Source organism: Callospermophilus lateralis, chromosome 6, assembly GCF_048772815.1.
Source record: "Callospermophilus lateralis isolate mCalLat2 chromosome 6, mCalLat2.hap1, whole genome shotgun sequence".
NCBI classification, from domain to species: Eukaryota; Metazoa; Chordata; class Mammalia; order Rodentia; family Sciuridae; genus Callospermophilus; species Callospermophilus lateralis.
This window is the reverse complement of record NC_135310.1, coordinates 78,680,888-78,696,178: the sequence shown is the minus strand read 5'-3', so window position 1 is coordinate 78,696,178 and position 15,291 is coordinate 78,680,888. Positions and strand designations below refer to the sequence as shown.

The 15,291-nt window shown below is 37.8% G+C and overlaps 1 protein-coding gene across 1 annotated transcript in view; it reads right to left on the bottom strand.

The window, feature by feature from the left end:
- The window catches only part of Ube3d (ubiquitin protein ligase E3D), a 140,573-nt gene that overhangs the window by 51,398 nt on the left and 73,884 nt on the right, over nucleotides 1–15,291 (bottom strand). Inside the window, exon 9 of the mRNA XM_076859977.2 lies at nucleotides 8,572–8,710. Coding sequence (XP_076716092.2) covers nucleotides 8,572–8,710 — 139 coding nt within the window. The remainder of the gene's footprint in view (nucleotides 1–8,571; nucleotides 8,711–15,291) is intronic.

Sequence of the window (15,291 nt, the reverse complement as noted above, 5' to 3'; positions counted from 1 at the left end):
GCACAGATGAAAACTTGGATCTATAGAGGTTACCTGACTAGATAGGTACCAAAAGACCAGTGGGTGTCAGATCTAAGATTAGACCTTGAGTGTCCTCCATCAGTGTGAATAACTGACCCACAGTAGACTTGCTGTGAGAAGGGAGAGAGCTACCGAGGTCATGCAACCCTGAAAGAAGGAAGACTCCCAGAGGTGGGGAAACAGGGACAATGGATGTTCACAGATGAACTACAGAGATAACAAGCCCCTGAGTTCTTTCTAGAACCTGAGTATGGTAGAAGAAAACATGTAAAATAAAAAATAATAACTTTGTGACAGCGATTCAATAGTCAAGGACTGTGTAAAATGAAGATTAATAAGGAAAATGAAGAAATGAGGAAAATAATTAAAATAATTAATAATATGTGAACTAGTGACAAGGTGTTTGGTATTATGAAAATAAATGTTTCCTTCCATTTTTTACTTTAGTGGGGGTGAATATAAATATAATATGCTATTATCATGTAAGTGTTTCTTAGTTTGGTTCTTAAAAACCTATTACCAGAAATACTATGAATGTTTGCTATCATGCAGATTTCTGAACTCCATTCCAGAGTTACCGATTCAAAAATCTCCCAGCTGTCACTCAGAAATCTTAATTTAAAGCAAGATTTCCATGTACACTGACATGTAAGAACCATTATTGATGTCATAGCAAAATTAGAGAAACTCTATTTGTTGTGCAGTCCTCTCCAGTCCATCTCATATTTATGGCTACTGGGGTACATAGGCCATGAGTGACCCTAAATAACAAACACCACCTGAAACCTGCCACGACTTGCCACCAGCCCTTCATTCCCAACACACCATAACCGGCAGATAGACTGAAATGGATCAGGCCGTGGTTGACTCAACCTTAAGATTCTATATTTTTAAGCTAAAAGTAAAATAAATATTGTTTTGGTAATGAAAATACTACATTTTGTTTCATAAGATAGAACATAAGATAGAATATTGAGGATCAAGAAAAAAGTGAACTTATTTTTTAAAAAGAAGCCACAACTATGGACAGTGGACGATACTTCTTTCCTGCTTCCCTCAATAAGACCAAGGCCAGAGCACCCCCCAATCCCATCAGACTTCCCTTGTAAAGTGCTAGAGAAGGACAGTGTCCAGCTTTGCCTTGAATCCTTGGTGGGGACAGAAATGCCTGAGAAGTAGGGTGTGAGGTGGTAATCTGGGCAGGGCAAGAAACCTCTTGAACAATAGGATAAGACAGCTACAGGGACAGCTAAATGTCCGCCTAACCTCCAGGCTCTCTATCTGACCTCTCCTCTCCTCCCCCTCTGTAGAGTATAGCCAGACAGTAGAGTCCACTGTGAAAGGAGTAGGAAGAAGTGACAATTCAGGCTGGAAAACTGTATTCAACCAAGAGTACCTGCTTATTTCCCCAACCCACAGAATGCCCTTCAGGGCAGAAAGGAATGAAGACAGCAACATATTTTCACACCTAAATTGCTGAGGCAATTCTCAGAAATCTGTTTTGAGGCGAGAGATTGAAAATAGAGCAGTAATCGCTACCTTTGAGACTGCATTCCTTAAATATAATAGCTAGCACTCGACTCCTGATTATTTTTGCCCACTGAGGACAAAGACTTATCAGGAAAAATAGAAGGTGAGCACATCTGAGGACAAGTATGCTAACACTACTCCCTTCCTGGATGCACACACATGTTACCAGAGCTGAGCAGATACTCTGGCCCCATTTCCGTGCAGGTAGCTCTGCCTCCTGATTACATCTGTGGCAGCCCCTGGTTGTCTGGAATTGTTACTTTAAATAATAAAGGCTATAATTTTCTCATAGCATGTAATTGTCAGATGAAGCCATTTAGTAGACAGAAAAAAAGGGTGTAGAGATAAAAACTTCACTTCCTCTTTTCTTTAACTCATTGTTGTTATTCATCTATAAGGTTCCCAGGCCTCCTCTGCCTACCTACTATTTCTAGGAGCCTCTAGAAATATTTTACATATATACATACACACACATTATATGCATACATATACATATATATATAACTATTTATTTTATTTAAAGTTCCTAAGTTTAAGCCAACAATTCCAGCTTCAATATCATCAAAGTTTTTCACCTGAGATGCTGAACAAATGGCAGAGTAACTAATCAAATTTTACATCTTACTTTGTTTTCTTCTTCCCTGGATTCAAATATTAATAGGTAGTGAAAAAAGTAACTGGATGGGAAAATTATTTGTAAAATGATTAATTTCTAAATAGCTGAAGAGTTTAATAAATGTTTTTTATATGATGGAAATCAGTAGATTCTTAAAGTTAGAAACTAAACTACATGAAAGTAACACAGTCAATCTCCTGCTCTAGAATAGTATAGGAGACTCATTTTCAAAAAGCTTTAAGTACTTCACTTTCTCCACTGAACACTGTATAGTTTCAAATCCGTTGAGCTGAAATATCCCTAGCCAACTCTAATTATCCAGTGCGATAAAAGTCTATAAAGTGTTTTGTTTCTTCTTTTCTACATATTTCCACCTTATTACTAAACCAGCCAGCATATACATAAAACTGTAATTTCACAAAGAAAAACTTACTTGCCAGGATCCACAAAGTTTGAGAATGTTACTCACACTGCTCCCAGTTTGAGGGTTGTGGTTCTCTAATGAATATTAAATAAGAGAGATACTGTTGCTGCCAGATGGTAAAAATAAGATGCATAAGACCCAGGACTGTCAAAGAGAACCATTTGGCAATTTTTTTTTCTGATCATAAAATGGAATAAATAATATAGTCATAAGACTTGGGTTTAAAACATGGCCCTGCATGTTGGTAATTATATAAACTTGCCCATATATATTTTTTTTAATCTTTAAACTGAGAGTTGATGTGAGGATTTTTAAAAGGATATCTTTTGTGCAAACACTCAAAATTGCTATAGGATGCAAGAAATCTACTTAGGATTTTTTTTTTTCTTTTAAGCTTAATTCCTGGACTTGATGTCCTTGAAAACTCCATCTACACCATTTGGATGGCTTAGAGCAGCTTTGCAGAGCTGAAGTTAATGAGGTAAGGCATGAGACTGAACACAAAAGGTTTCCTAAGCTTAGGCACCCAAGCTGTGGAATACTCCCAGGGAACACTCCCTCTGAATCTCTCAGTCAAGCATGGCTCCAAAAAAGAGTCCTCTTGAGCATTCTCAGTGGGGAAGTCAAGCTATAAATTAGGAGGGAGGTGGAGTTTAACCAGATGGGTCAAATTATTAGGAGAGCCTTTGCCATGCTACTACCTAGATACACAGTGTTTAGGTTGGAGGAGAACCAGTTGAAATAGACCTGTGGGCAGGTGCAGGGTGGGAAGGCAAAACCCATTCAGGCACTTTCTGGGCCTCTGGCCTGATTCTGTGTGGACCAAAAAATAATGTCAAAGGGAGACCTCTTTCCTATTGTACCATTTGGACCAAAGTGGCCCTGACTAGTAACTAAAGAAGGAAATGGTATCCTCATGGCAATCAGCCCTGAAACTGCAGAAATGAGCAAGCCTGCCACCAAGAATGTACAGAAGAGTACTCTGTCTTGGTCACCCAAATCTTTATGGGTCAGAATACTGTCTCCCCATCTGAACAAAACATCAATTCCATACAATTCCCCTAGAACAATTCTCCCTGATGCCAAGTACATTTGGGAAATAATATTTCCCATATCCCTCCAGCAATAGTGTCACACTGCCTTTAAGCACATGAAACATCCTAAAAAAATCTTATATTTTAAAAATTATAACTTCATTTAACCAAACTTATTAAAAGAAGCAGCTTTATCCAGTGGTTAAGAATGGGAAATTCTAGAACCAGGCTTTGTACCTCGTGTCCCTCCACTTACTAGCTCTGTGTGAGCTTGGACAAGTTTATCCTCTGGTTCAGTTTTATACATGTGAAATGAGAATAATAATATATCTTCTTTATGATGATGTCTTGAAAATGAAATGAGCTAATAAGTGAAAATCATAGAGAAAAGTACCTAGAATACATAAAAGACTCCATAAATTTTAGCTATTCTAATTTCATTAGTCTGATGATTAGTATCTATTTTTATAACAACTAATAGCATCCTAAGGAACATGTGTCCCAAGGAATAGAGAAGTGCTAGTACAGAAAGATCTTATTTCAACCCCCCAAAAGAAGTTAGCACCCTCTGTATCATAAAAAGCACTACTGGCAAATCAGTTTTAGTCTCTAATATCTATTTAACTTTCCTATGTGTTTCCCTGTCAGTAGATTAGCTAGTCCTTCTATCCCTAATAGGGTAGAATTCTAGGGAAAATGCAGTTACCATGATAACCAGCAGCTGTTGCCCAGTCCTGGTTCCAACCTGATTTCTCTTAAAGTACTACCTTCTAGACAGAGGCCCCATCAGATTCAAAGCTGTCCTCAAAGGACTTCAGGTTAGGAACCAGAGCTGCCCATCAACATGGATATGGAAATGACCTTGTACTGCCTCACCCTAGAATTCTGAAGCATGCAGAGGGGAATAAACTAGTAACAGTAATGGTCATGCCAGCCTGCAAGCTGCCTACTCCAAAGAAGCCCTCTGCCCACTCCATGGAAGCCCTCTGATACCCCTCTACCTTGGTTTCTGCCACCAAAGCTTGACCCATTTCTGCTGCTGTGATCTGCAATTCCCAAGGAGCCCCGTGCTACATGCCAGGCACTTCACTGGTCTGACTTGCCAGATCTTTCTAAGGGCTAAACTTTTCTTCAAGTCTTTCTCATTTGTACAAAGCCCCAGGCTGCAATTTCAATGCCTATACCCACCTTTGCTCAAATTTATTGAAATATCTCAAATTTAGACCTTACCTTGAGTCTAGTCTTGTTCTAGCAGAGATAGGGCTGAAGCTTCTGTCCTTGAATTTGTGCTATTCATGCCTTTTTGCTTCTCTCCAGCTCAGTCTTTTAGATTCCTAGGGTGCCCCATGGCCATGCCAATTTGCATGTATCCAGTCATCTAGTCATCCAGCATTTATCAACTGCTCTCTACATACAGGCACTACTCTAAGTTCTGTAGGTGCAATATTGAACAAAAATAGACTCTCCCTGTTCTCACATAGACACACTTTAGTCATGGAAAAAGACAAATAAATGAATCCAATCATTTCAAATTATAAAAGTACTAAGCAAAAAAAAAAAAAAGTGAAAGTTATAAAGTAATGGTGACTGGGAGAAAGGGATTCAGTGAAGGAGACAGGTTAGGCCTCTTGGGAGTGGAGACACCTGAGCTGAGACCTGCAGGACAATATGAAACCAGCATTGCGAAGATCTCATACAGAATAGTCTCCTCAGAGCAGAGCCAACAGCCAGTGCACAGATGCTACAGCCAGAACCAGCCTGTGATAGGGAAGGGGGAAAAAGGCTAGTGAGTGTGACTAGATCAGAGTAAAGGACAAGAAGAGAAAGTAAGAGAAGAGGCTAGAAAGGGAGGCAGGGCCAGATGGTGCCCATCCTCACAGGCCAAGATAAAGAGTTTGTATTTTATTCTCATTGCAATAGGAAGCCATGGAAGAATAAGTAAGACATGAGGAATGATAAGTCCATCCCTCTTCTTGAAACTACAACAACTACAGTACATATGCACTCAACAATATGTCAGGGATTCTGAACCAAATCCTGCATTCTGTTTGCTGATAGTCACACTAGGGATACTACAGTGCTGTAACCGAGTAGAAGCTAAAATTATAACACTACCACCAAAAGCTATCCCTGTTGGCCTGAGAAATGTTATAGCGTAATTCAAGAAGGCAAAATTTCATATATGTTAATAGCTCTCATTAATAAGATACACCCTTCCCCTTGGGATTTGGCAGTAATAACAACTCCAGCAGGAGTGGCATCCGAATCCTAAAATAACAGCTTTACAGAGAAAGTAGAATTGCTCACAGTGACTACCTCAGCCTAAAAAGTAAGAGAATTGGAAATGTAAAGATAGTATCTGTAACAAGTGTCATTCTACTGCTTTACAGCTCTTGCCAAAATAGCTCTTTAAAAAAAATGTACATGAAAGTGAGTTTCCAATTAAAAAAATAAATCTCAAATATAGGCAAATAGTGTCCCTACCTCTTGCAATTATAATAAATGATTAAGTAGGTGTCACAAAGATGGAAAGGCAGAGCATCTCTTCCAAATCCCGAAAGACAACTTTCTCATTTTAACTGATCCTTTGTCTAGAGTGAAGACCTGCATAGGGAAGCTGACTCCTGGAGTGTCCCTGATAAAAATACATCTTTCCAGGGGTAAGAGCAGAGATGAAACTTTAGCAGACATTGCTCATAAGAGTCTGCCAATTTTCTCTATACTTCTCAAGCCAGTGTATGTGCTCCTGACAATAACATTCAGCAAACAGCCTAACCTCAGATGCAGTACAATCACCAAGAGAGGACAATGAGCAGTTAACATCCAGACTGCTTAGGAGCTCCTCTGATTAAAGATGCTGAGAACATACTGATGCCACCAATTACAGGGGCTTTCATGCACCTGTATTTACATGAGACTGGGAGGGCACTTACAGAGGACAAGACATTTTCTGTCTTATGGAGAAGAAATACAGGTTAGCCCTCTTCTCAAATCCCTCAAACTTGGTTTAGATTACTCTTTTGCTTTTAGTATCTTTAACACTTGTGTTGAGGTTACTTTGCAATAAAAGTACTCTCAATTTGTATCACACATGGACGACTACCTTATCTCCCCCAATATGCCATAAACTCCTCGAAGTCAGAGTCATCTCTCAGGTTGCTCACTTACCCCTGGTATAAAGTTTTCTAACAGTACATAAGAGAGACAGGGAAATAAAAAATAATAGTCTTCCAGCTTCACTCCCCCAAAATAACTACTGTTAAGTTTCTTGTAATTCCCTCCATTAAACTTTGTGGCCTTACATAAACTTTTGTGTTATGCACTATTTAATCCATGGAGTAAAACTTAGAAGAAATGTGGATTGATATCACATAATTTTAAATCATTTCTAATTCAAGGAAGTATACAAATAAAGAATTATAAATTACCATAAAATAAGGGTACATATGTGGATGTACCCAGTAGATATATCCTGCTTCCATCCACCACTCACACCCTGTGCCCCCAGCTCCCAAGACTTTAGTAAGCACTGCAGTTGCGTGGTAGGTGGAGCAACCCTAGCACAGGCCTGGTGAGTTCAGTGCAGTCTCTAATCCACCAGGTATTCTGAGGTCAACTCACTCCATCCTTTTGGATCTCATTTTCCTCTCCCCCACAACAAGAAGGTGTCCCTTCAGGTCTTTTTGATGAAGAGTTCAGGATTGAAGCTGATCGAGTAACACCAAATACAAATAGACATGCTAAGGCCAAAGACTGAACTTTTTGTCAGGGCCCAAGCTAAGAAATAGGCAGAAAATCATAGAAACAACCAATGCAACAGATTTCTAAGAGATTATGGGCATAAATTAAATTGAAGCAGCTATTTTTTAAATCAATTTCCTGAGATATAATTCCTAGGAAAATCTTAGATGTCTCATTTGACCACATACTAGAGATACACCAAATAATATTTACTGCTCTTTAAGTTACCTTAGTATATGTCAGCAACTCTCCAGAAGCAGAACCATATTTATTCTTTCTCAGAAATGCATGTGGCCTTCCTACAAGCATCTGAAGGCTTGTGATTACTTTTCCATTGTCACGAGTCACAGATGTGTTCAATTATACTCAGTATCTACAGGGCCACAAGTTAGGCCACTAGTTAACATCTTAATTTTATTTCATTTTTTTGGTACTGGAGATTGAACCCAGGAATGCTTAACCACTGAGCCACATCACCATTTTCAGAAAGGGTTGCAGTAAATTGATGAGGGCCTTGCTAAGTTGCTGAGGCTGGCCTCAAACTTGAGATCCTACTGTTTCAGCCTCCCAAGATGCTTGGATCACAGGCATGTGCCACTGTGCTGGCTTAACATCTTAATTCTCATTTGCCTTCTCACAGACAATTAGATGGCTATTAAGAAGGGAGTCTTCCTGCTGATCATCGTACTGGTAAATCTACATGCAGCACTGCATTGTACCACGAGCACAATTAAATATCCAGGGGAGTGGGAAGTACTAAGAAGGACAGAGGAGAGAGAGGGAAATGGGAGTAGGGAAGATACTATCCAGGTTAAATATTTTGATTTCAGGCAGCTGACATCAGTAAAGCCAATAGTAACGGTTGAATATCCTTGCTCTAGGGCAAAGCATAGAGAAGGGAAGTGGCATCTGCAAGTTTTGTTGCCACATCTTCTTGTTTGTTTTTTTTTTTTTAATAAGAGGCAATAAAAATGGAGGTTCAGAGAACAAGCCTTGGGTTCTGCCACTGCTAAGCAACTCCCTAATCAGTTCTGAGTATCCATTTGTTCATTACTTAAAATGAGGCACAACAAAACGTGCATTATGTTATTATTACTACTATTTGAAAATATGAATTTTCTTGGGCTATCTCCTGTGAAGGATCCTTGAAAAAACAATTACAAGTTAAAATGAGAAATCACACTCTAGTAAAGAGTATCCCTTACCTGAAATGAATTCATTTGGCGAAGGGATGATGGCAGGATGGCATTACTCCTTGATAGTATCAACAGCAGCTCCAAACAGGTTGCAGCAGGCAAGGTTAATGAATGGACACTGATGTCACTTTCCCAGGAGCTGGCAAGCCTGGAACACCAACACATTGACTCTGATAAATGCAGTGTAACTATCTTTCAAATCTGATCTAGAAGAAGAAAACTTTCAGTTGTGGGAGAAAAAAATGCAATGTACAAAAATAAAATGTATTAAAATGTTACAAAGAAAATGTCCAAGACATTTTTATAATGTTGGTAGTACAAAGCAGATGGATTAGGCAATTCTCAGGCCACCATTTCTTACCCAATGCATAAGAGTCATAGCAAAAGCACTTATCTTTGTGGGATCTGTTGGCAGGGAGATGGGGAATAATGGCTAACACGTTGCGGTGATTCCTATGTTCTATATGCTCTGCTCTACGTGGAATATCTTGTTCACACCTCAACAACTGAAGCAAAGGAACTATTGTTATTCCCACTATACACATGTCGAAATGGTTTCTAAGCCAGACAGGCCCTTGTGAAATACTAGTTCAGTGATTTTCAAACTTGTGGAAAGTAAAGAATCCTTTTGTTTGGTTTTTTTTTTAAATCTTGTAACAGCTCCAACTTACAATATAAATAAAAGCAAAGCTGCTCTGTTTGAAGGGCAGCATTGGCAGCAGGCTTCCTTCATCTTCCAGAGTGGCCCTTGAAGCAGCTCTGTTATATCCTGTGGAGCCCATTTGAAAATCCTTTCATTTGCGAGATCAGGAAATTGAGGTCAAGGGACTTGTCTGAGATGAGGCAGAGGTGTAGAAAGTGATAAAGGTGGGCCTAGAATCCTGGTTTTCTGCCTCCTTTCTTTTTACTAAGTAGTAAAAAGAAAAATCAGGAAATAACGAGAAAATAGCATAATAAGAATAATACAGCCAGGCACAGTGGTGCACATCTGTAATCCCAGCAGCTCAGGAGGCTGAGACAGGAGAACCACGGGTTCATAGCCAGCCTCTGCAACAGCGAGGCCCTCAGCAACTCAGTGAGACCCTATCTCTAAATACAATACAAAAAAGGGTTGGGGATGTGGCTAAGTGGTTGAGTGTCCCTGAGTTCAATCCCCATTATCTCCCCCAACCCAGCAAAAAAGAATAATACAAGTCTTAGGCTTTTAATTCTTCTACTTATCTATTTCTTGCCTGATCCCCTACTGAAGTGTCTCCTACCACTTCCTAATTTTTAAGAGAAATATATAACCATATATATAATGTTTTATACTTGTTTTATAAAGATGCATGTATTCTTTTGCCATCTCCATAAACTCATCTCTGCAAAGCTACCTTTTCCCAACCCAAATCAGTGGTGACTAGTGGAGGTTTAAGGGGCATCAGTGATGAAGGCCATAATGGATTTTAGTGCTTTGTAGGAAGAGTCATGACAAACAGTACCAGTTTCCTGCAGCCACAACACCAATCAGGTTGTTTATTATGCTAATGTTTTTCTGATGTGGGTAGCAGAGTTAAACTGCCTCTGAAGCATTTGCCGGTAAGCTGAACAGGAATGGGCGCTGTTCACTTTCCTAAAAATGATCTAATTTCAGCAAGGGCATGTTTGTCTTCTCTGGTTTTTTTTTTTTTTTTTTGGTTATACATGGCAGTAGAATGTATTTTGACATACATACATATATGGAGTATAATTTCCTATTCTTGTGGTTGTACAGGATGTGGAATTACACTAGTCATGTATTTATTCATATATGAACATAGGAAAGTTATGTCTGATTTATTCTACTGTCTTTCCCATTCCCATCCTCCCTCCCTTGCCCCCATTACCCAGTGGACCTCCATCTCCCACCCACCCCCCACTATTGTGAGTCAGCATCTGCATATCAGAGAGAACAGTGGCCTTTGGTTTGGGGGGATTAGTTTATTTCACTTAGCATTATAGTCTCCAGTTCCATCCATTTACTGGCAAATGCCATAATTTCATTCTTCTTTATGGCTGAGTAATATTCCATTGTGTATATGCTTCTCTGTGTTTTAAAAATTATTATTTTATATTGTCTGACTATTAATCTCTGTGGTTTTGCTCATTATATAGCATTCTCAAAATTTCTGCTGTCTTTTCAAAAAGTCAAATTTTGTTCTGTCACAGTTGACTCCCAAGTTCACTCTCCACCTACTTTATTATGCCCTCCACCATGCTGTTACTTTCCATCTCTGTGCGCTTTGTATGGCACATACAGTCTTCTGGGCCTGCGAGGCTACTCTCTTTCCTGATGAACCTCCACTCATCTTGCCAGAGCCACTCAGGTGTCATTTCTTTTGAGAACCTTGTGTCTAACCTGCCTAATATCATATTTATATCTATTATAACACTTACTTCTGCCCCTCTTAGTATTTTTATTCTTTCTAGATCAGACATGAGTGGATTTCTCTAACTTTGTAGGCTCATTTGGGAAAAAAGATTAGAAAGCTGCCTCAAAATTGCATTTCTGTAGAAGCACTCACATAATTTTCTACTGACTTTTTTTTTCATTTACACTTGTATGTTTAAGAAATAATTTAAGTGTTTAGAATTTTTACCCTAGACAGCCCCCCATCTACACCAAAGCTACTTTCATTCTGAATTTTTTTTTTTTTAAGTACAGTAAAAAAGGTTTTTATTTTTTCTCAGCAAAAGGCCACTGGACACTGCCCAGGACTGTGGATGCTCCTTGGAGATCTTCTGGGAATCTCCAAGATCTAACCCAGGTGGGTCAAGCTGCAGAGCTTCAGTAAGAGTCCCCAGGGATGAGGTGGGCTGTGCCACCTGTGGAGGGGCCTGCTGGAATACAGAGTCCTCATCATTTTCTTTCACTTTTGGTAGTAATATACTAAAAGATAAATTATACAAATAAATATTTTGACAAGAGGTATCTTCGTTTGTCATCACGTAACATGTTCATCTTAAAATGATCATCAAAGTGGTCATGTGGAGTTCAGGGCATGTGTGTTGACAAAGCCCAAGGTATCTGCCTCAACTATCCACCCATGGCTCAAATATCAGTACAATGTCTGTCAATGATACAGGCACTTTAAGAAACACAGGGCAAAATCTGGATTACTCATGGCTTTCCTCCAAAGACATCATAGGTTATTAAACCTAACTCAGTACTCTTCCACTGTACACCAACCAAGATACTTCAAAAGGAACGATGAACTAGACATCAATTGAAACCTATTTCCGTGATTTCCTGGGAAGGAAAAGCTTTCCTAAGAAGTCGGAACTGTCAGCCAAATGACCTTAAGTCTAAGCGACCAAAATGCAGGCAGAGGACATACCATCCTTGTTCCTAAAGTTCTGCCTCGAGAAAATTCCCTAGAGAAGCAACTATGGCTTATCTCCTTTAAAAGAGGCAACATGAAGGGGACAAAAAGTCACCTTCTACCACTTCTAACAAAAACAGTGAAATTGAGACTGAATCAAACCAATCAATATCAAGAAAATAACCTGAGAAAATAGAAGGTGATATAGACTTTTAGAAAATATCAGGGTCATTTAACGTAACACACTAAAATGTCAAATATATATTATATAACAATTCAGTACTAAAAATTAAAATATATAAAGGTCCAACATACTATATAAAGAAGAAAAATGATACAATATGGGAGAACTTGAGATGGAAACATTCATTTAATCTCATGTTTCTCATCTTTCAGTAGATGATGTGGAGTTTTCAGTCCTTGATGAACCAAAGAAAGCCAGTAGCCTAGAGGTGGGGTTGTGGCTCAGTGGTAGAGCACTTGCCTAGCATGTGTGAGGCACTGGGTTCAATCCCCAGCACCACATAAAAATAAACAAATAAAAGTATTTACAACTAAAAAAAATTGTAAAGAAAAAGAAGGCAAATAGACTATTAAAGATATTGAAATACAATGTTCATATCTGTAGATTTTATAAATTCACTTTAAAAGTTGCAATAATGATAAGCCCATTAATTTGAGCTCTCAAAACAGCAAAACAAGCAAATGATAATTTAGTACTAGAATCATTAATAAGCAACTATTTAATATATAAGCTGTACAAGTAAGCAAAATTTTAAAAATTTTTGTAAGCCATTCTCAAGAATATAAAATTCTGAAATAACTAAATGTGTTGGTGCATCTGTTGTATTAAATATTTTAATTTATATTTAATAAATATTTACTTATATAAATAAGTAAATACTGAAATTTATAAGTAGTGTAGGTATGTACATTTTTCAGGATAAAATTCATATAAATTTTAATATCAGGTTCATTAAGTAATAAACTGTGTCCTTAAGACAATTTTCTCAAAAAATTTTAAAAGGAAAGTTTTGACCTTTTCAAATCACAAAGGTCAACACTGGTCTTTAATACTCTTTGAATTAAAGTGCTCTTGAAAGACGGAATTTAGGTACACAACTCCTAAAAACTATGCCTTTTGAACTTTGCTGGTAAGAACTCTAAGCCTGTCAAGACAAATCTTTGTCTCCCCTACATCAAAAAGTGTAGGAAAATGGCTCTACTTTAAGTAAGATATCATAAGACAATCTAATAATTAAATGTATTAACACTTGCCAAAAAATAAGAGATTTTTAAAATAAATAAATACCTGTATTACTGCAAGACACCAGTGACTTAGAATGTAGGAATAAGACCGGGAGTGTGTTCATTAAGGAGAACCCACCCTACCAACAAGCCTGTTGGAAACATCATAACTGAACATATATTATGGAGAGCATCTAAAGAGACCAGCTACTCCCTCAGACATTAAAAAAGTTTTGTTACAGAAAATTTCAAATATCCAAAAGGAGAGAGAAAAGAAAAGTGGGTCCATGTAACTAAACTGAGGAAAAACCTAAATAAATCATCTAGAGTTAACCTGCTTCACCTGCTCGTAGTTGCTGTATTTAGTTGAATTTTTAAAATTACCAGTTTTAGAGATCCATTCCACATGTGGGTCATGATGGTAACACCTGATACAGTTTGATGACCCATGCCCTGACCCTTGATGACTTTTTAAACTCTAAATCACCTTTCCCACACCTCAGCCCATAAACAGCCACAAATCTGATCCTTGGAGAGGCAGATTTGAAACTTGCTTTCCCATCTCTACCCATGGTTACCAGTTAATAAATTCTCTCTTTTTCTAAAAACTCATCTCAGTGATTGACATGTTGCATGGGAGACAAAATGGACCTGGTTCAGTAGCATACCCAACACCCTATTTCAAACCATCATTTTCACATGGTCAACTCTGCTTGTCTGTATCCCCACATACTACCACCAACCCTGAATTATTTTGGAAGAAACCACAGACAACATATCATTTCATAAGGAAATATTTCAGTATATATCTCTAAAAGATTCTTTTTGAAGAGGTACCTACACATAATTCATTATGCTTAAAAATTTAATAATATTCTAGTATCAATTTTGTAGTCAGTGTTCAATTTCCTCAGTTAACTCATTAATATTTTCACAGTTTGTGTGAGTCTAGACTAAACAAGGTCCATACACTTGTTGACACTTTTTTTTTTTTTTTTAAAGATGGGGTCTTGCTATGTTGCCCAGGCTGGCTTCAAATTTGTGATCTTCCTGCCTCAGTGTCCTGAGTAGCTGAGATTACAGGCATGTGTCACAGTGCCCAGCTCGACATGTGTTAAATCATCCTTACTCTGTATGCCACATATTGTATGGCTCCATCTGTATGAAATGTTCAGAATGGGCAAATCTATCTACAGAAAGTAGATAAGAGATTGTCATGGGCTAGAAGGACGGAGCAATGGGAAATGAATGCTAACGAATACAGTATTATACTTTGGGGTGAAAAAATATTCATGGTTGCAAAACCTTGTAAATACACTGAAACACCCTGAATTGTATCCTTTAAAACAGCGATTTTATGGTGTGTACATCATATTTCAACTTAACAAAGAAAGTAATTTGAGGGAAAAAAACTACCTTTAAGAACAAAAGGTGGCTTTAGGACATGAACAGAATATTGCACACATTGGCCTAATTATGTAATAATGAACTAGTAAAAATATTCCCAACAGAAACTAAAAAGTATTAAAGCTTCTACTGCAATTAATTCTAGACAATATTACTTGCAAACAGATAAACATGAGGTAAGCTGGCCTTTATACCATGTATTTATATTTAACTTAAAAATAATTATAATGTTTATTTTTATTTTGTTATTTTTTATTCCTGTTCCCTGATTCAACTGGGAAAATCAATCTTCAAATTATTTATTGCCAGGTTAGCATTTGTTCTTCTTTGCCCTTCATCTATTTTTTTCCATTTTAAGACTTTAAAGCATTCTTCTCACTTTTTATTTTATATTTTGATAATTGTATTCAAATGCAGTGTAAGATGTAATACAGACCCAGTTTCCCCTAGTGATAATATTCTAGATAACTGCATTGACAGTGATAAAATTCAGCCAAACTGACAATGAATTTCATCAGTCAGATATGTATTCATGTGTATATGTGTGTGTTTAGTTCCATGCAATTTTATCACATATGCAGATCCACATGACCACATTCACATTAAAACAGCCAATATACATAACTATTCCATCACAAGGATCTCTCATGATACAAAGAGGCACAGCTATCTCCATCCATTCTCCAATCCCTTCTCCCTGGCACTCATTAATCTGTTCTTCATCTTTATAATT